The sequence below is a fragment of the Callorhinus ursinus genome, unplaced genomic scaffold, assembly GCF_003265705.2.
Source record: "Callorhinus ursinus isolate GAN/ISIS: 27379988/994484 unplaced genomic scaffold, GSC_fseal_2.0 scaffold4, whole genome shotgun sequence".
NCBI lineage: Eukaryota > Metazoa > Chordata > Mammalia > Carnivora > Otariidae > Callorhinus > Callorhinus ursinus.
The window spans coordinates 143,608,861-143,636,001 of record NW_027397066.1 but is presented as its reverse complement, the minus strand read 5'-3'; the positions used below and the strand labels follow the sequence as shown (position 1 = coordinate 143,636,001).

The 27,141-nt window shown below is 39.6% G+C and overlaps 1 protein-coding gene across 3 annotated transcripts in view; it reads left to right on the top strand.

Moving 5' to 3' along the window:
• The window catches only part of SH3RF1 (SH3 domain containing ring finger 1), a 176,767-nt gene that overhangs the window by 124,717 nt on the left and 24,909 nt on the right, over positions 1 to 27,141 (top strand). For all 3 annotated transcript variants that reach the window (XM_073892481.1, XM_025874436.2, XM_025874437.2), the window contains exons 5-7: positions 12,959 to 13,261; positions 18,725 to 18,835; positions 26,514 to 26,650. In XM_073892481.1, coding sequence (XP_073748582.1) covers positions 12,959 to 13,261; positions 18,725 to 18,835; positions 26,514 to 26,650 — 551 coding nt within the window. The remainder of the gene's footprint in view (positions 1 to 12,958; positions 13,262 to 18,724; positions 18,836 to 26,513; positions 26,651 to 27,141) is intronic.

Here is a 27,141-nt window from a genome sequence, read left to right as displayed (position 1 = left end):
GGTAGATTTTGGAAGGCAAGTTTGGTTGTTAAGTGTTGTGTTTGTAAGATCATTATTTGGGTGGCTTGAATCTGGGTACTTAAAACTTGGGTGGCTTTTTTCTTTGGATCATCTGGCTAATTGTTCAGGCAGGTTGACTAGCCTGTGAGGATCCATAGTGGCTCAGTTAAGCTGCTTAGGTTAAACAAGTGTGCTTAGTTAGTTCTTCATTGAACCTGTTCAGGAAGGTTGAGTTAAAAAGGGTGGACATTTCATAATTAATTGAATCTAGACAAGAATATTGTTTTTAGATTCTCTCAGGGAGAGTAATCATAAACATCTTCATTAGGTTTTGAGTACATTGTTGAATCTTTTTCCAATCAATAGTTTTAGGAAAGAGTTTAGGAATCTCATAAAGTTTTTTTGCTAGTTTGAGAACATTCGATTGGTCACTTGCTCTCCACTTACTGAAATTCTCAAGAGGATTTTTCTAATTTACTATGTCCATCCATTCTTTAGCTCTACCTTCACCAATGAGCATGTGAATCAGTTGGTAAAGACTGGAGTAACCTAGCTGATAAGTTTGCATCGCTAGGTTAAATTCCTTCGCAAAGCTTATAGGATTATATTTAGGATCCTGGAACTCTTTAGTAATAGCTCAGAGTTCTGGTTTTGTCCAAGGAGTAGAGGTCACAGATGGGGGTCCCTGAACCACCTTCATTAGGTTTAACCTCAAAGGGAGTGGCAAAAGCTGGTGGCTCAGGATCTGAGTCATTATTGCAAGGAAGTTCAGCTAGTGAAGGATAGAGAGGTGTGGTGGGCATGCAGGAGGAGGAGCAGAGGGAATACAAGCAGAGACAACAGATGAGGCTTTGGAAGACTCCTCCAGTTTAGAAAGTCTCTGAGACAGCTCAGAATTAGCCTTGGTTAATTTCAAGTTAGCATTCCACAAGGAAGCAGTTTTGGAAGTAATTATGCATTGAGAGGCCTTGAAATATCAATGAAAATAAGCTTCCCACTTAGGCTGTTTTATCTTAAACCTCTTTCAGTTGGCTGCACAGATAAACCAATTTAGGAATTTCAGAAAAGCCCCAGTAGGCCAGTTCAATTGTAAGTTATCCTGAGTAATAGCCGGTCAGCATGACAAACATTTGCAGGACAAGGTTCCATATTTTTTTATATATAAAGCCAGCAAGAGTTCCAGAAAGGGACTGAGCTACCCATTTTAACAGTGTGTGTGCTCACCGGAGACAAAACAGGAAATCTTACAAAGGCTGGCAACATAGGACACCCAAACAGAGCCTGAACCTCAACTGAGTTGGGAGGTTCTGGACCAAGAGGACCATTACTGCAGCCCGCAAACACTGAGGAGATGACAGAGCACGGTGGGCTCTTGTGGGGCATGAAAATGTATTTTGAAGTGGGGAGAAAAGGAGAGGGCTTTTAAAGGAAAGTGAGGATTTCCAGTAGAGCCACAAAAATTGTCAAGAATTATAACTGATGCTGAAAAACTGAAGCTATTCTTACCTCTATATGATTAGTTGCTAAAGGCTATCACTAACAAAAGGTCTAAAAGAAAAAAGTTCATTTCTCTTGAAACAGCAGAGTTGCAGCTGATGCTCCAGGATGCTTATGGTTTGGCAGTGACCTATATTTTAAAGTTCGTCTTTTCTTTCAGGTGGGGTTATGCATGAGCCTTGCTTCCTTAATGGCATCCTGGCGCCATTTTAAATAGCTCTCCTAGCAATACCTGCTTCGTTTTGATGTTTCCTTCACACTTTTAATTTTTAATTCTGATAACGGAACACATTGGAGTAATATCTTTTTTTTTTTTTTTTTAGCACTGTGGGCTCTGTCTCATTGTGCATGTTTTCTTACCAACTTGATACAATAATTGTTGTCTAGGGAAAAAAAAACAAAAATAATTGTTGCCTTTTGTTCTGCCACAATGATAGAGGGGAAAATGAGCACTGGTTTCTGAATTTCTAAGGGCAAAGGAGGGTCTCCTCTGGAGTCCAAGAAGAACTGCTTAATATAGGTGGCTAGAGGCAACTTAACTAGACTCAGTCTGACAAAGAGGCCTTTAAATTAGATAAAGAACTTAATATTTAAGACAGTTTATGCTCCATCTATTATTCAGCAGCCTCTTTCTAATTTAAGAGTTTCCTTTTTGTTTTCTATCAGGAAAACACTCAGGGAGCTGAGATTCTAAAGATCAGTTAATGTTTATTGAATTCTCACTGCATAAATGGACAGTTTCCAGTACTCTGAGTAGCTTTAAAGAACATAAAAATGCAGGTCTCCTGTAGTGCCTTCATCAGAGGCTGAGGATAATGACCAACTTATGTCTAACGTCCACAATGATTCCGCATGGGACCCTCAAATTACTTAGCCTGGCCACATCCACCTAGACATACCCAGGGCCCTTGCTAAGTTGATCTACTGATTGTTCCTGGAAAGCATGCCTTAGAATTGCTGCTTTTACAGCTCATCTGGGATATTTCTTTGTCCAACTATCTGTAGAAAGTTGACTCTTTCTTCAAGGTCCAGATGAATACTGTCATTTCTCTTGAAGTCCTTCTTTTCGAATTCTCCTCTGCAGAAATAGAACAGAACAGAACAGCCTCCTCCTTGTTTCGAACTTTTAGGATACTCAATTTGTACCATTATAGATCTGGCACATGCTAAGAGTATAATTACATGTGTAGATGATTTAATGTTTTCCTGTGAGTCCTTGGGAGCCACATCTTACCTAAAGAATATTTTTAATGATTTTATTTCAGTAATATAATCACATTGTGGGAAAGTTGGAAAGGAAACAACCCTTAGTCCCCTCACATATAATTTTGATAAATACCTTTCCATTTTTTCCCCTTATGCTGTAATGATACTACACACAGGATTTTGCCATTCTCTACATTATTATAGTACTACTAATCATCAGGTTTTTTGACTACATAAACATTCTGGTAGCTAAAATCATAATATAGTTAATTTTTTCCCCTCTTTTAAGCTGGTTAAGTGTCTTGTTTAGGGACACACAGCCAGTAATTGAGAAGTGAATTGTGGTCTCTATTCTGTCCATTGCTGCCCCACACTTCTGCCCTGCACTAGCCTTCCAGCACCTGTAATACTAGTGTTCCTAATACTGGTACAGAACCACTGTTATTAGCAAGCTTTGCTTAAAAAGTATTTAGGACATTTTGATTTTTCATCAAGAATAATGATGGCTTTTCAAATTCTAACACCTAAAAGGTTAATTTTCAGAAATGACTCATTTTTCAACAGTTTCAAATACCTGAGGTTGCCTTTTTTAAAAGAAAAACCACAAGTTAATTAAAACCATCATACTTTAAGGCCTTTTAAATGTTATTATTATTTATTAAAGTTTTACTGTATTACTGTACACATCCTAAATTTGTAAGTCACTAAGGCTTTAAGAAGCAAAATAGATTGATTTTAATTAACCAAGGGTTAAGTCCTTTCTTGTATCCTGAAGAAGATTGAATGAATGTTCTATATTCTTCTGCACATCTGTGTGTGTGTGTGTGTGTGGCGTGTAAGTGGCATGAACAGAAGCATACTGATTATTAAACCACTGGGAACAAGTTTCTCTAAAATGAAATCGAGTGTATTTCTGGAAAATTTTTTCTAAGTGTTATAAAACAGTATTCCTTTAAAAATAGTGTTTAATGGATGCCTGTGAAGGCGTCTGCCTTCAGCTCAGGTCATGATCCTGGGGTCCTGGGATTGAGCCCTGCATCGAGCTTCCTGCTCTGCGGGGAGTCTGCTTCTCTCTCTCTCTTTCTTTCTCTGTCTCTCATGAATAAATAAATAAAATCTTTTAAAAAAAACAGTGTTTAGCGGCACTGTACCTATTAGGCTTCACGTGTGTGAAGCAAAAATTTCTCTATATGCTGAGAAGGAAGATCTTAAACAAAAGTGCAAAGTCATGATGGTCAGTATTCTCAGTATTTTTCTGTGTAAGATTCCTTCTTGGTGATTAGCCTTCCTCCCTACCCCTTCTCACCTCCCACTGCTTCATACATTCATACACACACACACACACACACACGCGCGCGCGCGCACACACACACACTTCAGGTACACGCAGGAGAAATATTTGTTCACTGGTTTATTAACTGATTACGTATCACTGTGGAATTTTTGTCCATGTGTCATTTGACACTGACAGATTTTTACTTAGAAATTAATGACAATTGTATATTCTTAACCTCCTGATACATATTCCAGATGTAGTATTACAACATCTGGTAATGAGGTCCTTGAAAATGAAATGTGTCATTGGATTGTATCCTTTTGGTTTATAGACATTTCTTATTTGTGGTGTACTTTTGGTGAACAAATACCAAATAGAGACACACACAAACCTAGTGTATTAGAGTCATAAGCACAGAGAACTGAACTGAGCCCAACTTTTAAATTATCCATTGGTCTCTCTCTCTCTCCTTGGCCTCATGATAAGATTATAGATCTGTTGCTTCAGAAATAACAGGTATGACTGCCTCTTTAGCATTAACCTTCAGGGTAGAGCTTTCCTCTCTCTCTAAATCCTTCTGCATATGTGCTGCTCACATTCCCCCCTTCTCATCTTCGTGGGTGAAGTGTTTCTCTTCCTTGGCAGTTTCTCTCTCCTCCTCCCAGGAACTTGGTCACATCATGTACATTTTTCTGTTTTGCATTTTAGTTATTTGCTTTCCCCTCTGTCTCCCCCTTAATGTAGGAAAATGAGTAGCTTTTTGCTCACCTCAAAACTCTTTTCCTTGACTGCATTCCCTTCAAGTTATGGTTCTACCTCTTTCCTTCCTTTCCCTGCCAGAAGTCTCCCAAGAATCACTTAACACCTGCTCAGTGCCTGTTTTCTGATCACCTGCAATTAGCCTTTGGCTCTTCAGTCCCTGAAACTGCCCTCCCAGCTGCCAACTAATTGCCTTTTCTGAGCTCTAATTTGTTGTTTTATCCTTCCAGTGACATCTACCACTTTTTTCTTTTCTTCCCCACCCCCCCATGGTATTAACCATCACAACCACCATTCTTAATCTTCCTGAAACTCCTTGCCTTTTTCATTTCTGGGGTATTGGTTGGTTGGTTGGTTGGTCTGGGAAACTTTGCAAGGTCCTTCTGTAGCCTGAAATGCTGAGTGCCTTTTGCTTTTCCTCCTACCTTTGCCATCTCCCGTACTTTTTCTTCCCTAGGTCAGAGAATGCCAACTAGTGTGACCCCACGGGACTTTCATGCTTGGTTTGCAGAGTGGGTTTAATTCTTAAAATACAAAAATCAGGAGATTTTATATAGGCCTAAATTTCTAGCTTTCCTTTAAAAAAAAAAAAAAATCAGCTGACACCAGCAAGCAGCTGCCTTTTGAGAGAGGACCCACACTCCCCAGTGCACCAGAGTCCATTGTTTCCTATTGGTCTCTGTCTGGCCTTCACTCATTGACCTCACCTGCCCTAGCTCTGTTGACATGTGAATTTTGCACCTCCTACTCTTAATATTAGAAATCCATCATGCTATTTCCAAGGTCTCTTTTCTCACAAGTCAGAGGGGGCATGTCTGTTTGCCTCCCTTTCCCCTAAACAGTACTGTGCCAGGCTTATAATAGTCACTCAAAAAAAAAACAAAACAAAAAAAACACAAAACTGAATGAGCTCCATTAGGTTTGATTGTGGTTACCGTGGATCTGAGGGCTCTAGCTTGACAAAGAGGTCTCTGCCTCTGAGTATTTTGAATGGGATATTTTTGTTTTGGGTTGAGAAAAGGTATCAGTACTTTATATAGGAATAAAACTTTACAGATCATTACGTCCAACTTCATGTTAAATATAGCACATAGGAGACACAAGATAAAGTGACTTGCCTAGGGCAACAGAGCAAGTGAAGGATCAGCTGGGATCCCTCTGTGAATAGTGAGAATAACTCACATTCATATAGAGCTTTGCGGGTTACAGAGCACTTAACCTGTACTCATTTTTACCGGGGGTATGCAGACTGATTTTACCTTCCCCATTTTATACAGCTAAGGAAACTGAAGCCATAGGACTTAAATGGTCTACCCAAGGTTACTTGGCCAGTGAGGAGAGACCTGACTCCAACCCAGACCTTTCAACTTTATGTTCCCAGCTTTTCCTATGGTTTTCTGGAATGATCCTTTATTCAGCTCACTAAGCTAAAATTCTTTTTAGGCTTTCAATGAAGTGGAACACTCCCTTTGTCCTTTATATTTCAGAATCAGAAACCTGAAAAAGAAAATTCTAGTGTATTCATTTTTTAACAGTTGGGGCCAGTAGAGGTGAAGATGATGCAAATAAGCAAGAAACTAAGTAGCTGATGTCTCACCTTCCTAACCTAGTACAGTGGGGCAGTTACTTTGAAAATCCTTTTCCCTTGGTAGGACATCATGAAGGTTGTATTGAGTCTGTGTTCCTCACCACCCTGCTGCGTGAAGGAGTAACACATGTTACTAGCGAACTGTTTCAGGGCCCAGGAGGCTTCAGGAATGTGGGCCAAGAGAGGTCAGGGGAGAAGTTTCAGTCCTCCTTTCTCAGTTCAGCAAATTCATTGTGCTTAATGAGCCTCAAGAGACAGCCACCTTGGGTGCAGCTCCTCTCCCCTCAGAAATCCCTGAGAGTCTAGAGTTGTGCTATTATGTACGTATAGCTACTGAGAACTTGAAATGTGCTCATCCACATTGGGATGTGCTGTAAGTATACAATACGCACTAGATTTAAAAAAAAATGTAACTATTTCAGCAATTTTATTTTTAAAATTTTTATTTTATTTTCTAAGTAATTTATTTTAGAGAGAGTGCATGCAAGAGAGAGAGGAGGAGCAGAGGGAAAGGGACAAGCAGACTCCATGCATGGGGCTCTATCCCATAACCCTGAGATCATGACTTGAGCTAAAATCAAGAGTCAGAGGCTCACCTGACTGAGCCACCCAGGCACCCCTATTTTAGTAATTTTTTTATGTTGATTACATGTTGAATGATAATATCTTCGATAAATTGGATTAAAAAGGATATATTATTAAAATAATTTTACCTATTTCTTATCTTTTGAAATGTGGCTATGAAAATTTTAAAATTATACACGTAGCTCATATTATACTTCAGTTGGACAGTGCTGGTGTAGAGAGCTTGATAGTTCTAAGAGAGTGACATTTTTATTCTTTCAACAAATATTTACAGAGTCCTAAAAGGAGCTGTTGGCTGAGGGAGGCCTTGAGATCAATTTAGAAAGATTCCTTAGTAATCCCTTCAGTCTTCCTAATTATTCCTTTTTTGTGGGGGAGTCTTCTATTATAAATGAAGACTGAGTTTGCTTTTGTATTTGGATCATCCAAAACCAAATATCTTGTTACCTAAATGCAGGGAAGAATAAAAGACTAATGGAAATACAAATTCCTCATTACCATATGTAAAAACATTTTGCAAAGGAGTATAACATGAGACAAAATGTTTTTGTTTCTGCTAAGAGGAGGCAAATGGCATGAATTTAGATTCTGTAGCATTTGTTCACTGGTATTATTTAAAGTGTCTAACTCTCTGGGGAAGGAACACTGGACCTAACAATGCAGAACACTGAAGTATCTTTTTAAAACATGGCTTTATGAAGGTGCATTTCAAACCAATGAGGAAAAGGTGTACTGTTAGGTAACAGTGATGGGTCAGCTCCTGAGCCATGTGGAAAAAACATGGTGCTATCCTCACCTTACTCTTTACACAAAGGTACACATGGTTTGAAGACTGAGATGTAGAAAGAAAGAAAGGAAAGAAGGAGCCATAAAAATACTAGGAAAAAATTATTTTCTTTTTTAACATAATGGGATACAATTTATAAAGCATAGTAAATTGAGGGGCGCCTGGCTGGCCAGTCAGTGGAGCATCCGATTCTTAATCTCAGGGTTGTGAGTCTGAGCCCCATATTGGGTGCAGAGACTACTTAAAAATAAAATCTTCAGGGGCACCTGACCTGGGTGGCTCATTCGGTTAAGTGTCTGACTCTTGATTTCGGCTCAGGTCATGACCTCAGGTTGTAAGATCAAACCCTTCATTGGGCTCCATGCTGGTTGTGAAGCCTGTTTGGGATTCTCTCTCACCATCTGCCCCCCCAACCTCCCACTCACATGTGTGCCCCCACTCTCTCTTTCTCAAATAAATAAATAAATAAATAAAATGTCTAAAAAAATAAAATCTTTTAAAAATTAAATAAAGCATGGTAAATTGATGACATAATGGAAAAGATTGACAAATTTTGCACATAAAATAAAAAGGTATGTATAACAAACATATCAAGTTAACAAATTGGAACAATATTTCTAATTTGATGGATATATATGTATATATATACATACACACATACTATATTAAAGAATGGTTTATGTAATATATGAAGAACAGTTATAGATCTATAAGAAAAATACTAGCAACCCAATAGAAAAGTGGCTAAAGTATGGTAATAAGCAAGTCCTAGAAAAAAAAAAATAGATGTTTAATCTCATTAACACATAGAGAAATACAAATTAAAACAGTATAATATAGTTTGTTCCCTCTCCAACTAATATTTTTTAAATGATTGATAATACCTAATACTGTTAACGATGTGGGGAAACAGAGACTTTTTAATAGACTATTGGAGGTACACCTTCAATTTACACAATGTTACATGTCCAATATATTGCAGTAAAAAATACAACGTTGGGGGTGATGAAGATTGACACCTTTTTGGAGCACAATTCAGCAATATCCTTCAAAAGTGTTTTAAGCCTATACTTGGATCTAACAAGTTCACTTCTAGGAGTTCACCCTGCAGATGTACCTACACAAGCATGCCAAGATACATTAAATGAAGACATCTCTCTATAATGAAATACCATGCTATCAATCTGTCTACTGATACAGAAAGATGTTCATCAGATATTGTTATAGAAGAGAGGAGTATGTACTACTTGGTTTCATTTGTGTTAAAAATTAATAAAATAGATGCACATTAAACAGTGTCTACATAGAAAATATATGGAAGGATATGTTCTAAACTGTTCAGCTTGGATACATCTGGGAGATGAGTTGAGGGGAGACAGATGTGGGAAACTGGCTGAGGCTTTTCACTTTTTTACTTCATATTATTCTGTACTATTTCCTTTGTAGAAATAATGAACATACGTTACTTTTATACCATGTTTTTAAAAGTTTCTTTGCCTTTCTTAAAAAACCTATTACGTTCAAGGGACAGCTTAGTGGATTGTGAATTAGAATAGGCTCCTTCCTCAGACCTACTGTTTATATTCTCTGGTGCTAAAAAACTGGACTGATTCATCTGTAAAACTTCCTATCAAATAGTGACTATTGAACTAAGTTTTCATTAAAAATTTTTTTCTCTTTAAAAAATGTAAGTTCCATCTCTTAAAAAGGTCATATTCTCCTTAGCAAAGAACATGGCTATGCACACACACGAATTATTTTGATATTTCTTCAGCTGCCTCGTTGTTATTATTTTTATTATCAATATTTTGTCAGTATTTCCTTTCTCATACTTATTTATACTTCTGATAATACTCCATCTAAATTTTAGAGTTTCCCAAAAATGGATATTATGGTTTTAAGAGATTAACAAATCCCATTTGTCCCTGCTTGAGCTCCAGTGTACTGAATTTTACCTTGTAGGTAACCTAGGTCTCATCAGATATTCCTTACCAAGTGCTTGGAAGAAGGTATATTAGGATACAAATTTATTTTGTAGGTGATAAGTGCACTTCTAAACTTAAAGGTCATGGTTAGATAAATGTCACAGAAAGCCTACACTAGTGAGCTCAAACATTTTATAAATGAATGTTATCAAAATTCCATTAAAAGCCATCAGATCCTTGCTTTCCTGTTGTTACTGAAGGTTAAGTTACACTTCAATAAAAGTCTCTTTAAGTTTCTGCCCAATTTACTTAATGCCTCTACCAAATAGTCTTGACTTTGATTTTCTTTGGGACTTATAAAGGCAGCACATAGCATTTTTTAGTACTAACCTCTGCTGCTTCAGAAGTCCAAAGTAATTTTAAATGATGGCAGCATTCTGCTAACAAATATGACTGCCCGTGTGTAAAAATGAAATGTGGGAAAAATATAATAGGTGGTTTAGAGGAATAGAAATGAAAGATGTGAAATAGAAAAGTGAATTATATCTGTTTAAAGTGAGGTAATGCATTACACATGTGGAGAGCTAAAAGAGACAAAAAAGATCATTGGCTCCAGCTTCCTCATTTTATGGATGAGGACCAGAACTGTTGTCTTTGGTGTGCAATTCACTGGTTCCCACCATACCATGATGTGTCTACCTGTATGCACATACTTCTGCATGTAGATTTATTTTTCTAAACATGCCAACTGTGTGGCCCAGCAGTTCAGCAGTTGCACTCCTAGGCATATATCCAGTATCCAGATGAGTGCTTATGTCCACCAAAAAATACAAGATTATTCATGGCAGCATTGTTTTGTTTTTTTTTTTTAAGATTTTTATCATTATTATTAATTAGAGAGAGCACAAGCAAGGGGAGGGGCAGAGGGAGAGGGAGAAGCAGACTCTCCTCTGACCAGGGAGCCCAATGTGGGGCTCAGTCCCAGGACCCTGGCATCATGACCTGAGCTGAAGGCAGACGCTTAACCGACTGAGCCACCTAGGCACCCCCCCTTTTTTTTTTAAAGATCTTATTATTTATTTTTTTGAGAGCAAGCGAGAGAGATCACAGGAGAGGGAGAACTAGACTCGCCACTGAGTGGAGAGCCCGATGCTAGCACCTAGCACCTTATCCAGCATGTAACATGTGATCAATGTGTATTTATTTTAATGGAAAATATGTGATACAGAAAAAGATATCAGGGAAGCACCCAGTATTTTTATAATGAGAAAAACAGGAAATATAGGGAAAAATACTTTATTTCTTATGTTTATTCTAGAGCACAGCATACAGAAACCTAAAATTTTAATACAATATTAATATAACCGACACTTGGCTATATAAGAACAGGACTAGACTATAGTAATGTTTCAGACTGTTTCAAAGCAGACATGACTAATGGAACCTATGATTTGATCCCGGGATTAATTTAACTAAGATACCAAGTAGATGTGATAGTTTCTTCAGTTCCTATTTTTGGCCTTAATGAGGAGGAAGTCTTCTCAGCTCCTTCCCTATTTCTTACTCAACATGAGGTCTCAGTTAACTGGTCAGATTCCAGCGTATAGGTTAAGTCATGCTTTGAGGACTTGTGCCTTGGGATTCTGACTCCTTTTCTTCTGGCATTGCTGAAGTTTGGGCCACTCTCACCGTAATAATAAAACATTATATTTCTTCCTTTGGGCATCTGGTTTTCTTGGGGACTACCAGAGGGTGAGATGGCTAGACCAAGGTAGGATTTGTAAATTCTGGGTCTCTTGGTCGAATGCCATTCTAATATTATAATAAGGCCACCCTTTAATATTAGTACCTCATTTCTTCATTCCTAAACACATAACACAGGTTCCTTACAATCCTCTTTCTCCTGCCATTGATACTTCAGGCATTAATAGGTGTTAATGGTGGCATGACCGCCTATTATTCTTGAAAGTTTATCATGTGGAAAAAAAATCCTTGAAGTCTGAAGGAGATGCATGCTCATGTTTGAAAAAGAGGTATCCTACTAATTGTAGATCAGACAGGCCAGATGAATTCAAGTCCCTGGGGATCCACAGGAACAAATTGTTAATCAATTTGCAATCATCCATAGAAGCCCTGGCTACTGAGCTGCAATTAGTACAGCTCTGTGAGCGCCAGTTGGGCCCGAGCAAGTTCACTTTGTTAAATATTGACTGACAGGATTTCCATTCTTCCAGTAGGATGTTCTCATCCACAGGGTGAGGAGACATGGTCCTAACCATTTAGGTGGGCGGAAAATAGCATTTGGCGATGGTATTTTATCTAAGGGCACTTGTGAGGTGCTGACCATGCAAGACTGAGATGAGAAAATCCCTATTATCCTTAATACTTAACCTACATTACCTTTTTAAGAAGTCTATCATTTTTCATCTTAATTTTTTTATGAGACGTTAAACTAACTGCTCAATGATTTCCTATTTTACTGTAATATCTAGGTAAGTTCTGTACAGCTTGTTATTGCAGCTTTCTGGAAACATTTTATTATACTTCAGGGAAAACAAATTTTGTGTTCCTTCCTTTCTTGCTGGTGTTACCAGCCTGGTGCGCAGCTTTTGATGCCTTGGACCCTTTATAGTCAGAAAACTTTTCAAATAGACAAGTTGGCTTGCCAGTAGAACTTGGATTTCATGTTTTACCCCCTTATGATTTTAAATTGTCAGCGCTATGAAAAGAACTGATGCAATGACATGACAAACAGATTATCAAGAATGTCTACCAGCTTTTTTGTGAACTTCTCCCAAAATTCACTGAAGCAGGAGGTTAATTTATGTGGCAGTGCATGAGTTAACATATAATGGTTTCATTCTTTGTTGTCTTGCCCATTTTTACCAAACCCAAAAGTTGCCCCTTCAGTGTTCACTTGTGCTCTGAGCAAATACCCGGCCATTATCAGGCAACAGAGTATTCAGTCAGACAAATGCACCCTTTTAATTGTTGTTCTTTAGATTTCATCAGTGAGCTGAAACGAATCTTCATTTGTTACAACTGGCAAATTTTAAAATTAGATATTCTGAAAATTCTTGGGGAAATTTTTTTTTTTTTTTACTGTGTTGGTCTTGAATTAGAATGGTTTATTCTTGATTTAACATCTCTTGGTGACAAATATAATGAAATCCCAGTATTGAGAGAAAAGACATCTCACGTGAAGAAAAGGTATACTTGCACATGCAAACTCTAAAGTGGTGATGTTCAGTTTTAGATAAAAGCTGTTTGAAAATAAATCTCAGTGCATCCTTGAGAATTTTGTAACCATCTTATGTCGATTTCTTGGTTTGCAGTTTAACTCGGCTGCTAAGCAGCTGATAGAATGGGATAAGCCTCCTGTGCCAGGAGTTGATGCTGGAGAATGTACCTCGGCAGCAGCCCAGAGCAGCAATGCCCCAAAGCACTCCGACACCAAGAAGAACACCAAAAAGCGGCACTCCTTCACATCTCTCACTATGGCCAGCAAATCCTCCCAGGCATCCCAGAACCGCCACTCCATGGAGATCAGTCCTCCCGTCCTCATCAGCTCCAGTAACCCCACGGCTGCTGCGCGCATTAGCGAGCTGTCTGGGCTTTCCTGCAGTGCCCCTTCTCAGGTAAATCATATAGAGGTGTGACAAGAGCTCGGGCACAAAGTGATCTACCCACAAACATGTTTGTTCACTAGCTGAAAAATACAGTTTATTTTTCCTTCAGAAGAGAATAGCTTTCCTAAAAAAAAGGGGGGGGGAAATAGTAGCTTTCCTGGGAAGTAAAGCCTTTCTTCATTCTGTAGGTAGAAAAATGGAGAAGAGGAAACTAACCCGAAACTACTCAGTCATTTTCAAAGGCAGGATCGGAAATGACAAAATGGTTTAGATAATGCTTAGTTTCAAGCAACTGCTCAGTGTTACAGAACCTTGTCACAAGGCTGCTTTGGGAGATCTTGCTAACTAAAATTTTATCTTCATCCAAACTGAAGATGCTATGGTTGAAACTCATAGTTGACAGTTGCCTGCATCTGTGTGACTTACCCTGATATTTAGGCTTCCCAGTAAGAGGTATAGAGGAAAAAAAGAGAGGACGTGAAGAAACATTTAATTTAAATTAGAATGGACTCTGAGAAACAAACTGAGGGTTCTAGAGGGGTGGGGGGATGGGTTGGCTCGGTGATGTGTATTTAGGAGGGCACGTATTGAATGGAGCAGTGGGTGTTATACGCAAACAATGAATCATGGATCACCACATCAAAAACTAATGATGTACTCTATGGTGAGTAACATAACATAATAAAATAAAAAAATAAAAAAATAAAAACCTCATTAGTTCATCAAGGCTTTGGACTATCTTAAGAAATAGCTGCACATTATTCTTGTGTTAATGATTGGAAACATGCATTCAGTCAGCAGGCATTTATTGGGTGCCTTATTGTTAGACCCTTCTAGGCACCATGTATACTGTGATAATGAGCTATAGGACTTCCCTATGTTAGGCCTCAATTCTGGACTGCAAAATGAGCTCACTAAAGTGGCTCTGCCTTAGTCACAGGGCTGCTGTAATTATCCAATTAGATGATGACTATATTTTTCCTCAAACCAAAGGTCAGAGAGCCCGGTCCAAAATAGCCTGTCATAGTGGGAGAAATTTCTTTCAGGTGTCATATGTAGTTTTTAAAATTCATGTAGATTTTACATTCTACTTTATAATATAGATGTAGTTTAAAAAAAATCAATTATTTTCCTTTAAAGAAACAAAGAAACAAACACACACAGTCTTGGTTCTCAGAAGGTTTACAGTTAATTAAAGTGCCTGTTTTGGACCACAGAATAAAAATTTACAACACAGTTTTTGGTATTCCTTGCCAATGTTATTAAAAGTTATTTTCTCTCAGCCTCATTTATTTGACCCCGCTCCCTTAGATCATCTGGCATGTTGTGAGGTAAATGCATTCATTTTCTGAACAGGATTGTGGTTGGTTGGTGTTTTATAGGTGGTGGGGAAATGAAGCTTTTGGTCTTATGAGGGAACTAGGCTACACAGACATACCCCACTGGAACATAAGTGTGATGGGGGAAAGGTCTTTGTTTTGTTCACCAGTATATCCCAAATGTCAGACATACAATAAACACTCAGTAAATATTTATTAAATGAATGAATCTCTTGAAAAATGGGTAAAGAGGAGAACTGTTACTTTACATGTAACTAATTATTCCTATGTGAAAAATAGACATGGATTATAGATTGCAGTAAGAAGTACCAAGTGAGGTTACTCTGGAAAGGCTCAAAAGATTTTTGAATAAGGTTCTGACAGAGGTGGCTAGTAATGATGGCCATTCACTACGAGAAAATTGAATCATTTGACTGAGTTTTTTATTTTGTGACCTAGCAACATTTGCACAATGATGTTTTGTTAAAATAAATGGTAAGTTTCTGGTAAGAACAGTGGCAACTCAGAATAGGAATAGCTTTAAAAGAATAAACGGTAATCTTTTGGCATTAGAGAAAATTAAAAGAGAAAGGAGGATAAACCTAGCATTTATATCTTTTGTAGAGAACTCAGCCGTCAGGTGTGAGCATGCCTGATGCTGCCACACCAGAGCTGGCAATGAAGACTATAAAAGTAGAGCTATTTTTGTTTTGGTTGGAGTAGCTTAGGAAACAAGGCTCTTTCTGTGTTCCATTAAAACAGTTTCCCCTTCAACCATTCCACCCCTCCTCCCATATTCTGATACATTCTGTTTTAGGTGGGAATGTGTTGCCTCAGGGAGAAGTTATTTCAAGAAGCCGATGGGAGATGTTTCAAGTGCTGCCTGGCTTCCCCAGCCCAGGTTTACAGAAAATACTTGTCTAGTGTACTGTGTACATTGGGGGAACCACAGTCCATAATAAAGCAATGATTGTGTGTTAACATAGGTGACAGGCAAACATTCTGTTAACCATGGAGATCCGTGTATATGGAAAGATGGCTCATGTGAGACTTTAAAATAGGACTGTCCTTTTCTTTGACTCCTCTTGCTCTGGCCCGTTTTTTTTTTTTTTTTTTTTCTTCCCTTCCCTTCCCTTCCCTTCCCTTCCCTTCCCTTCCCTTCCCTTCCCTTTTCCCTTCCCTTCCCTCTTCCCTTCCCTTCCCTTTTCCCTTCCCTTCCCTTTTCCCTTCCCTTCCCTTCCCTTTTCCCTTCCCTTCCCTTCCCTCTTCCCTTCCCTTCCCTTCCCTCTTCCCTTCCCTTCCCTTTTCCCTTCCCTTCCCTTTTCCCTTCCCTTCCCTTCCCTTTCCCTTCCCTTTCCCTTCCCTTCCCTTCCCTTTTCCCTTCCCTTCCCTTTTCCCTTCCCTTCCCTTTCCCTTTCCCCTTCCCTTTTCCTTTCCCTTTCCTTCCTTCCTTCCTCAATGCTGAGAAAAAGGATGTTTTATTATCTTGACTTGGCCCATTTTCTCTCTTGCTTTTCCTTAATTAGGTTTGGTTCCACTTAGAAAATCTGCAGTAAGGAGCCCAAAGAAGTGAGTTTTCATTTTTCTCTCACCTGACTGGAATCTACATCTAGGCAGTCAGTGCTGGTGTGATGGCGCCTTTCAGCTCACCTTTCCGTCATATGGGTAGAACCTTATCCTTATGTTTCTATATAGAATTTGCAGATCTCTCCAGGACATCCAAACTCTAGGCAACAGGATGGGGAAATGGACAGAAGAAAGGAGCAAGGGGCTTGCTTGCTATTATATTTGGTGACTATTGAGTAAAGGCTGAACTTTCAGATACATAAATTGGAAGATTATTTATAGACTGTGCTGTCCAGGTGAGTCACCGAAACAAATATGCACAGATGTCTGTCACTGACATCTGTAAAAGCATATGATGCTATAAGTAAGACATTTTGTTTCCTCCTCCGGCCTCTGCCAGCTGGAGGAATGCTTCAAAATATTCAGTGTTTTTGTGGCATTTTTGTATCGCCAATGGCTTCAGGGGAGCCAGAGGTGCGCCCACTCACTTCCATTTGCTTTCCCCACCTCTTTCCCTCTCCACAGAGCCCTTTCTCGTGGGGGAGCCCAAACTGATTTGCCGTCCCATGAGGAATAGAGAACAGTAGAAAGTCAGTTTTTCCCAGTTCAGGGCATTTATTCTGGGCATGCTCACTCTCAGCCAGTTTACTTTTGCTGCTGCTTCTGCTTAGTCATTCTTGGGTGACTTTGATCTCTTCCTTTACTCCAGGGTTAGGAGTGGCCCTGTGTTGTCTGGTGCCTGCAGGAGTCTCAGTGTTCACTGTTTCGTTCCCATGTCTATGATGGCGGACACCTTGGAGGGCCTCTGGTCCAACTCCCAAGACAATAAACTCATTAGCAGTTAACTATCTGACTCCCAGCCTGTGGCTTTTAGAGAAACATCAGTCAGTCATGAGATCTTTCTTAGATATTTGTAGGGTCAGGCCCAGGAAGCTGTATTTTGGTGTTTTTTTCTACCCCAAAGGTTCTATGATAATGACGTGTACTTTGAAGTGAGCTTCATTGTATCTTCTCAGAAAGACTCCATCTTTTATGTGGTGCCAACTTACAAATGGCCTTGGGGTATGTATTTAAACAGATTTATTGGTTAAAACAGCTATAGGCCATTGGATTTTATGCTAGGATGAAAAGTCAGTGTGCTTCCCATTAGAAATTGACTGGAAATAGACTTTGGTTCACAGGAGAGACAAAAAAAATGAGGGTTTGGGGAGAAACTCTTGTTAGGTCATCCCTTAGATCTGCTTAGTTTAAGCCTTTGGTTCAATCAATGTATGAGCTAACATGTACAGATGTGATCTTAAAAGGATGTGGATTCCATGTATAACACAGATTTATTTGTGGAAATAAATTGTATGCTGTGCTGCTGATTATCCCTGGCCTTGGTAAGGCCTAAGCCAGCAGGGAAACTCAAAGTTTCCTTCAGGCTTCTGGGAACTAATCTCAGGAGCTTTTCTTTGTCTTGATAATCGTTTTCTTAACATACGGGAATTGAGGGAACTATGTTTGGGATTAAGTTTTGTTTTGTTTGTTTGTTTTAAGAATTTTTTTTTTTTTTTTGACAGAGAGGGAACACAAGCAGGGGGAGTAGGAGAGGGAGAAGCAGGCCTCCCACGGAGCAGGGAGCCTGATGCGGGACTCGATCCCAGGACCCCGGGATCATGACCTGAGCCTAAAGCAGACGCTTAATGACTGAGACACCCAGGCGCCCTGGGATTAAGTTTTATTACAAAAGGCCTGGCATTGTTGGTGTATCATTGTTTCCTTGGGGGAACAAGGTACCAGCCAACCACATTCCTTTAATAATGAGGAAAAACATCCCAGTTGTGTGGGAACCTACACACCTACTTCTGCAGCATCAAGTAATGATGGCATTCTGTAGGTGGGCTTGACATTCAACATGAGTGAAATTGATCGAGTTACTGAACACAGACAATGAAATGACCTGAATAACTCAATTTCTTTCTAGTAAATTAATCTTGGATAGTATCAGGGATAAGACACCTTTGAAAACAGCTAATTTGGCTTTACATTGTTCCTTTAAAGGTTTTATAAATAATTACCTGCCCTAGGCATGTCTAGGTAGCTGCATTTTAATTATGCATCCCCACTGAAAAGTAGAAGTCATGAAAAATGATCCCGAGAATAACAAAATACCTTAAGCACTTCACATAGATTTACATATTGATAGGTGAGTATTCAGCCTCGACCTACCTTAACAGGATCTTCAGGGAAATTGCTAGTGGGCTAGTCAAGCATGAGACTAACCATCTGAAAGGTCAGTTTGGTTCACAGTGGCATCCCAAGTGAAGCAGCATGTTATTGCAAAAGCCAACAGTGGTTGAATTCTGTATGAAAACCATTGCAGTGGCCAGTATCTGTCATGTGACTGCCCCGTGTTGGATACAAATTAGGTCATCAGTAAATGTAGATTGTATAAACTGAAAGAGCTTCTACCTTCCCCAAATAATAGAAACGACAGATACATATATTTTTTAAATTGTGACTCGCCTCCCCAAGGTTTAGCCAGTACAACCTGTTGTATTAAATGGAGTTGTCTTTTAATTAACTTTTCTTTTCCTCTTGGCAGGTTCATATAAGTACCACCGGGTTAATTGTGACCCCACCCCCCAGCAGCCCAGTGACAACTGGCCCCTCGTTCACTTTCCCATCGGACGTTCCATACCCAGCTGCCCTTGGAGTGAGTACAGCTTCTCCATCTGTGTCCCTCTCTTGGGTATTTAGTCCCATTAATGTGGCACACTGCACCGCCAACACCTGCACTGTACGTTGACACTTGCTAGGCGGGGGTGGATCTCTTTCATCTGTTATCTCTGTTCATCTCACAGAAAAAATGAGAAAGTCTGTTGCCTACAGCCTGCATAATTTTTAATCAGTGGCCTGAAGCCATTAGAAGACTTCTCTAAAATACTTTTAATTTTCACTAACGTTCAGCCTGATTTCCCGAAGGCTTAACCGAACATTTCTTTTTCATTTCTTTTCGGTTTCTAGACTTCACTTATTTCTTACAAAGACACCTTTATAGAAATACTGAGGGAACCAGGATCCCGAAATGAGTCCCAGGATGAGTCGATTCCAAATCCCTCCGTTTATGACTCCCCTTTCGGTCCCTCGCCTTCCACTCTGATAGCTGCAGCTATGCTCCCTTGGAGTCCTCCCTCAGGTTGTGTTGACTTGCCTTCTGAAGACACCACATCCTACACAGTCTAACACGAATTGCTTTACAACGTCCTCATGGAAGAAATTAATAGGAGAAATTAGGGCAGCCAAGGGAGATAGATACAAAGAAGAACACTATGGAGAGAAAAAAGGGAAGAAGAAACAAGCAAATTTAACCTTACATAGCAGGAACACGATAGTTGAAATCCCTGTTTCCTGAAATTGCAGGCACATGAACTACAAGGAACCGGCAATTGTGAGACATCTCTCATCCAGGCCAGTGCCTTGCTTATGCTTTCAGACTCTTTCTTTCAGTGCTGAGTCGAATGAGAATAGAAAAGATAGATCCCTGCATCAGATCTCCCCAGGGGCCCCCACCTTGTAAATTCCTCAACAGAGTCTCACCTAGCTGTGATGCTCTCAGGGAAACAGTGTGGCCCAGTGATGGGGACACAGACCTGAGCTGAAAGCCCAGCTCACCATGAAAAGTTACTCAACCTCTTTAAGGTTCAGTATCCCTACCTATAAAACGAAACTAATACTATCTACTTTGGAGAATTCACACCATGGCTAGAATGTAGTAGGGATGACTATTCCTGATCTCGTTATTGGTCTCAATTGAGGACTGTTGCAAGGTGGGCCTGTGACACATGCCACTGGTTGGCTCTCAGAATGCCTCGGAGGGCCTGGTTCATTGTGTTACGGTTTCTCCTCTCTCTGTACCAGGAATAGTGAGGCTTCTAGGCAGCTGGTTTGTTTTTAGGTTGTGGATTTTATATATGTTGTAAAGATTATGTTTCCTTCTGCTAGAATGCTTAGAGCCAAATCTGTACCCCCCTCCAACTAGGACCCCACGACATATTAGCACATTAGTTAAGATGTTGGCTCCATCTAGTTTTATTGTTCTCATGTTCCTTTTGCCTCATTTTACTTTGGAACAAGGTGGGATATAAATAAATGTGGAGTTAGTACATAGCTTGACTGAGACCTTAGAAAACTTTTTATAGAGTCAAGCATGTTCTTGTATTTAAATGGAAGTTAATAATATTCTGGTTAGAGGTTAAAGTTGTATTTTTTTTTTTTTTTCCCCAGAACGATTACACTTCCTTGATAGTACCACTGTTTGGTGCAGGAAAAGTTGTGTTGATTCTTCTGGGGAGAAGATAAAATTCAGTTAACTTTTATTGAAATGTGGTTTCCATGAGATTCTGTTAGCCCCGGGTGTTTTGACCAGAGCCAAGTTCCATAATTATCCTGCCCTCTCATCTCCAGAGAAGACTCTCTCCTTTCCTTCCTTCCCTTCCCACCCCAGTACATACACAACCCAGTTGATATTTCCATTTCCAGATGACTGCATGGAAAAATTCTAGCATAATTTCTTAAGGGAAAAAGGCTGCTTTTTCTGATCTTAGAAAAATTAATTAGTGGAAAAGACAGAGCTGGCTGAGTTTCAGCCCTTCTTGTGGGCTGAAAATTTTACAGTGTAGTAAATGGCCAGTTGCTCTTAGCTGGAGGCACACTCTAGGGCAAACCAATGAGACTGGTCACAAGAGAGCATGAATATACAAAAATTAATTTACATTCAACCATTTCATCCTAAGATTATATAAGAAAGCCTGCATGTTAAGCAAGAGGAAGGTTTATTAAACAGTATGTCTACTGTGCCAATTCCATTTAATGAAAAACTAATTATAAACAGACCTGTCATCCCAGGAGATGTCTAGATCTCAAAGTCCCTGGTAGGGACTGGCAGCAATGTTTTGGATTTAATATGTTAAGTTAAAGTGGGGGAAAAAAATCTCAGTAGCATGTACCCTCTGTATCTTGCATTAATCGTGGCAAATATTCCTATTTAAAATCTGAAATATTTTCAGAGAATTTCAGCACAATCACAGCGATAATATGCAGCTTGGTAGAGAGAAAACCATGCTTTTCGTGGTGTGGATTTATTAGGTAATAAATGCCAACACTAGAATAGGAAATGAAATTATTTCTAGTATTTTTATCATGAATTGAGACTTTCTAATCTTCTATGCATATTGTCCTATACATTTCACATGTAACAGTTAAAATGTTAGATCTCTAATATTAGGAGCAAAACTAGCATTATATCTATCTAATTCAGACATCAGGCTTTTAATAGTAGTGAGGTTTTTTTTTTTCCAACTAATTTTGTGAAGGGAGGAAGGTGAGGATCTGTATTAGTCTTATATTTTCTGCACAAGGGCAGAAGAACTCTTAAATGAGTGATTAAGAATCCCCAGTCCCCTGTACCAGCTGAGAGGTGTTTAGCTGCGAGATGTGAGTTAGGCAGGTCAATAAAGACCAAATACAGCCTGTGGCCAGCTTATAGACTGATTGCATTCCAAAAGTGCGTAATCCTAACTAAAAAAATTTTACACGTACACATATAGTGTGTCTGTGCGTGTATTTAGAGAAGCAAATTAAATGATGTCAGGTTCTCAGAATAGCCAACATGTAATTAGTCCATTGGAGCCCATGGTGGAAGGCTCAGCAGGACTCACTGCTATCGACAGGATCAGGGAAGGGCTCTGGAAGTCAGGGAATGGAACTGCCAACGTCAGTAGTTTGAGAGGTACAAGTTGAGCCCTTGGAATTGGTGGGAGTTCTTGAAAATCCGGATTAGAATATGGCCAGAACGTTCCCAGCAACAACAGAAAAGGACTCTAGCATCTCAGGAACCAAGGCCTCTTGATCCATATCATGTTGTCCTAAGAGAGGGAGAAGCACAGAACGTTTTCTCATTGTGAAAAGTTCACTGATCTGTTAACTTCTGTCTGCAAAGCTGGGTGACAGCAATACAAGATGAGTAAAACAGTGTTCTGAGTTCATAGTCTCATGAATCATAACAACAGCTTCTCTTTATTGGGCTTCTGCTGTGCTTCAGGGTACTGGGAAAGACAGCTTTACCTAAACTATTTCTAATTATAACTCCATCTCACAGATTGGTATATTAAGGCATAGAGACCATATGTAATTTATACAAAGCCAATTAATATCAGAGATATCTCTTCTTATGAATCAAATGTAGAACAAGAGATCTGTAATTTGTGAGGGAAATTCCATTCCTGGAGAGATTTTTTAAAAGTGCCAAATTCTTAATTACATCTTCCCCTTTAGACATCATCATCTAAGCATCTATTTCTAGTATTTTTTAAATATATTCTTTAATTTTATTTCCTTTTCTTCATAGCTGTACCCACAACTGACTGGCTTCATTCCAGTGAGCATCCAATTGAGACTTAAGAGTTGGGACCTTCCATCTTTATCTTAATTTTATCGAATTCTGACACCTAAGGGTTTTTTTTTTAATCACTAGTTTCAGTATTTCCACTTTTCTACTTCCTACTCATTGTTATAAAATAAAGCAAACTATTCACATAATTGCACAAACCCCTCTACACAGACGGTAATGCTGCTGAAATTTCTGACACTCCTGACTTGAGGGAGCATGATGACACAGCAGCTTGAACCGTTTCTCCATCAGCCTATATACATGTATCTGGGTCCAGGACCCAGAGAGGCTGTTTAGAGATGTTGATGTGTAGGGTTGAAAGTGGGTTGACTGGAAATCAGATGTTGAGGAAAAAAAAAAAAGATTCTGGCATTGGGGGATATTACATGGTATTTGCCTAAGGGACCCAGAAATGCCCAAAGTCTATCCTGCCAGTCACTTATCTCCCCTGGGAAATAGAAATGGATGTGAGGGAAATACACACCTAAAGGACAATTGGAAAGAAAATGAATCCTTTATTGTCAGTTGAACTTGTGCCACAAACTCCAAAGCACTTTACTGGTAAGGTGGCCTGCAGCCCATGGCCCGGGCTTAAAACCTAATGGATCTTGTCACCTCTCTTTAGCCAAATCCAGACCTAACCACTCTTTGGTCGCATGAAAGGGCAAAAAGAGGAGAGAGCACTGGAGTGGAGTGGTATCACATGCACACACTTCAACTTTTCACTCACAATGTGCACTAGCAAATGTGGCTTGTCTGGCTTAGAATCCAGCCCTTTCAGAGAGGACACTTTGCTGGTGTTCATTCTAACATAGGAGGGAAATCAAGGACTGCCCTAAGACATTGAGCCAAGATTGGAATCTATGTTTTTCTGACCCCAAAGCCCATGCTCCTTCTACAGTGTAAAGCTGATGCTGCTTTCGAGGTCAGTAGGGTCAGGGGAACAGAACCTGGACGTGGCAAAGTATGATCATTTCACATTGGCGGACCACTGTCCTGTTTTTAAGCTGAATGTTATTCAGAAATAGCAATTCTTGCCTCAGACCATTCCCACAGACTGTGAACAGAAGATCTGAATCTATAGAAACACAAGGAGAAAGTTCGTTTTTAATGAATATCAGAATAACATCCCGTTTTCTACATTAGTATTTCTGTAGTCTGGCCCATAGTTCTAGACAACTTTACTTTGATAATACAGACCTGCTGCATTTCCATAAAATAAAACTACAAGTGCTGAGCGCTGCTTAAGCTATTAATTTAGTTTGCAATGTCTAGTGAAAATGGCATTTAAGTGTGGGATTTGGTTCTGAACAATATTAAGCTAACAAAATATGGGCAAAATGTGATCTCTACTTCTTGCAGGCCCATAGATGTTTTGTGGTTCTTGTTGTTGTTGTTGTTGTTGTTGTTTTGCTGCTGGTGGAGAGTGTGTCTTGGCCTCTGGGGCCTGCTCTGGCCTGGACTACGAAATAATAAGCAGGTCTCCAGGTCAGCTCTGGGTGAATGAAAGGCTGTGGTTTGCTCTGTAGAGATTTCAGGTCTTGCAGGATAGCAAACTGCCTGAAGCACAACACGCAGTGGATTACCTTTTGAACTTCCACATCACCAGATTATTTCAGTTTAAGTTGTTTATAAAGCAACCCACAGTACTTCCTAGTCAGTCACAGCTCTGGACTCACCCGAGCCCTATCATTTTACCAACCCCACAGGGCTGAACAACATCTAGGAATCTGATTTTAATCAGACTTTCTCTCTTGGTCTTTGTGTGCTTATATACCGAGTACATGTGCACACACATATGCACATTTCCCCCAAAGATATGTAACCCAACATTGGCGGGGGGGGAATCTGCCCAATTTTATTGACTTTTTCAACCACAAAATAGAAATAACTGCATTTTCTCTCAAGCACAACCTTTGGGATCTTTCAGAATATCCTCCTCTAAGCCATATCTCCAATGACTTCTAACTTACTCTTTATGAAAGGGATGTACATGAAACATTTGTTTACTGTATTTTTTAACTGTAAGAGCCGACCTTTTTACATTTTGTTAACAATATGACATGTTTTTATCAGGTCCGTATTTGTTTTTTTGCCTTTTTCTTCTTTGGGCTAATTTAATACAGCCTCTGTTCTAATAAAGTTAAGATATAACAGACAATTTTAAATTCCTTTCCTCTTGAAAATAGAATTCTACTCAGAGTGTAAAATGGAGCTTTTTGGTTCTGGGCCTTAGGTACTATTTTAAGTAATTTCCAGGAGCAATTCTCGTTGGGCTCCTTGTTGAGCGTGTGCACTGGCCTTCCTCCTTCCCACAGCCACGCTCTTTGGAGATTGGGCTTCGGAAGATCTCAGTGGAAGCCCTTTGAGTGGTAATTTTACAGTGTCCGTATCTTACCCGGTGTACAGTATAGACGTTTTATCTTGCCCGACAAGCTACCAATGTGTTGCTATTACCAGTGAACTGCCCGGGTCATGTGTGCTGAGTGTTTTACCAGGATTATCTTTGTTTCTCTCTCCTTTGTCACTGGGAGGAGCCCAAATGGAGTGAATGCTTGACCTTCTCCTGGTCAAAGGTTTTGAAGACTCTAAGCCCCAGCGCATGCAGTTCCAGAGTTGTAGCAAATCTTAAGGCTGCCATATTTTGTATGGAGAGTGTGAGTAACGTTCATGCAGTTCTAACTCTTTGAACTGGCCTCTGCCTTGTCCAGGTTAGCACTCTGTAAGCAGCTCTGTGCCTCATTTATTTCTGCACTGAATGTTCCACAACACCTTCAGCTTCAGTATGGGAAAAATCCTTCTCTAAAGTCACTTCAGCAAAAAATTAAATATAATGTGTGAAACGGTTACAACATATGTCTAGAATTCCGAAATTTTTTTCTACTTAGTTTATTGTGTTTCTGGAACTATGTACATTAACAGGCAGATGAAGCAAATGTTGAGATGTGAATTTTTATTTCACGAAATAGAAACAAAGTGACTGTTACGAACTATATTTAGAGATCATTGGGTTTTTTGTATTTATACGCTGGTGTGTGAAAGCCATTTATGCTTTCCTAGGTGTATTCTTTAGTTTCCTTATTTCTCTTTTTATTCAGTTTTTACATTTAGTGGCTCAAAGATTTGGGGAGGGCGAGGTGGGGGTTCAGGCAAGTCTTTGTGTGCCTGTTTTCCCAGGAGTTTTCAGTATACAGACCCTACAGAATCATCTGGGGTTTATAGATCAGAAAGTAACAATTGCTCCATTGATTTTCAAAAGGCATGGAATCCTGTAGGCAGAACCCCATTAGGCTGTGCCTATAAAGGAACCAGCCGCTTTTCACTGGTGTACTTGTTAAAGATTACCAGCCTTGATAGTACTAAATTTCAAAAGCTGGCAAAGTTAAGAAAAGAATAAGCAAAAGTAGCAACAATAGCCCAGTGATTGTGGCTTGCTATTGTTTGGGCTTTTTGGAAACCAGGCATCAAAGGAAATTTTCTTCTGAAGGAATGGTTTGAGATATAGTGCAGCTGAATTGTTCTGTGTTGTGTTTAAGTTACAAGTTACAGAACAATCACAAATTAATTCCTAGCAAGCAGTGTGACATTATAGCTGCCTGCTTGAAAAGCATTGGGGTTCTAATCCAGGTCTATACTGAAAAATGTTATTAATCTTAAAATTACATGCTGCTGTTCCAGTTTTTTCTTTCCCTCTTCCCCAGTGTCATTACTTACCTGTTTGCTAAAAAAGTTGCCGTGGCTCTAAGATCTTAAAAGAGAATAAGGGACGAGTGTTTTTTTAAAAAGAGGCTTTCATACAAGGTAGCCTGCTGGTTCTGCTCCCTGTGGATTCCATTCAGGTCTTTTCCTATGGATTGCTGATTCCTCTTCCCTCCCACCTTCCATAAAAGATGTAAATAAATAAATCATTCATTCTTCTTCTCTCTCTCTGTCCTCATACCAGACGATGAATCCTCCTCTTCCACCACCCCCTTCACTGTCCTCCACACCTCCGGGCGCTGCTGCTGGAATGGGACCAAGGCCCACAGCGGGAACTGCTGACCAGATTGCACATTTACGGCCTCAGACTCGCCCCAGTGTGTAAGTGAGGGTGTCATTTATGACTGCTTTAAATTTCATTTCAGACTAAGCCCAAACAGCAGAGGTAGAGAAACACCTTTCTGATAGGAGCTGGTGACAGGCTTATGGCTCACCGAAGTGGTTTGTGTTCTGCAAACTTACACCCAGTCGTGCATATAATTAGGAAACTGCTGAAACAAAATGGGTCCAACACATGAGCTTGCTAGGCAGCCATTCTGCTGAGTGAAGGCCTTTTACAGTTTAAGGATACGTAGTGTTCGCTTCTTCATAATACTATGTGTACATGGAGCCATCTTTTTGTATAAGTCCCGTGTGAGCGTTTTGTCTCCAGTTTCATTCCTTGCATTAGGATAGTAAGGAACAGGAAGGTATTCCACACGAATCCGATCCAGAGGGAGTGTGCATGTGAAAAGCTGTAAGTCCTCAGCAATAAGTATCCAGAAAAGTCTCATTGTTCCATTGTCTTGTTCAACACTTACCAATGGCAGAAT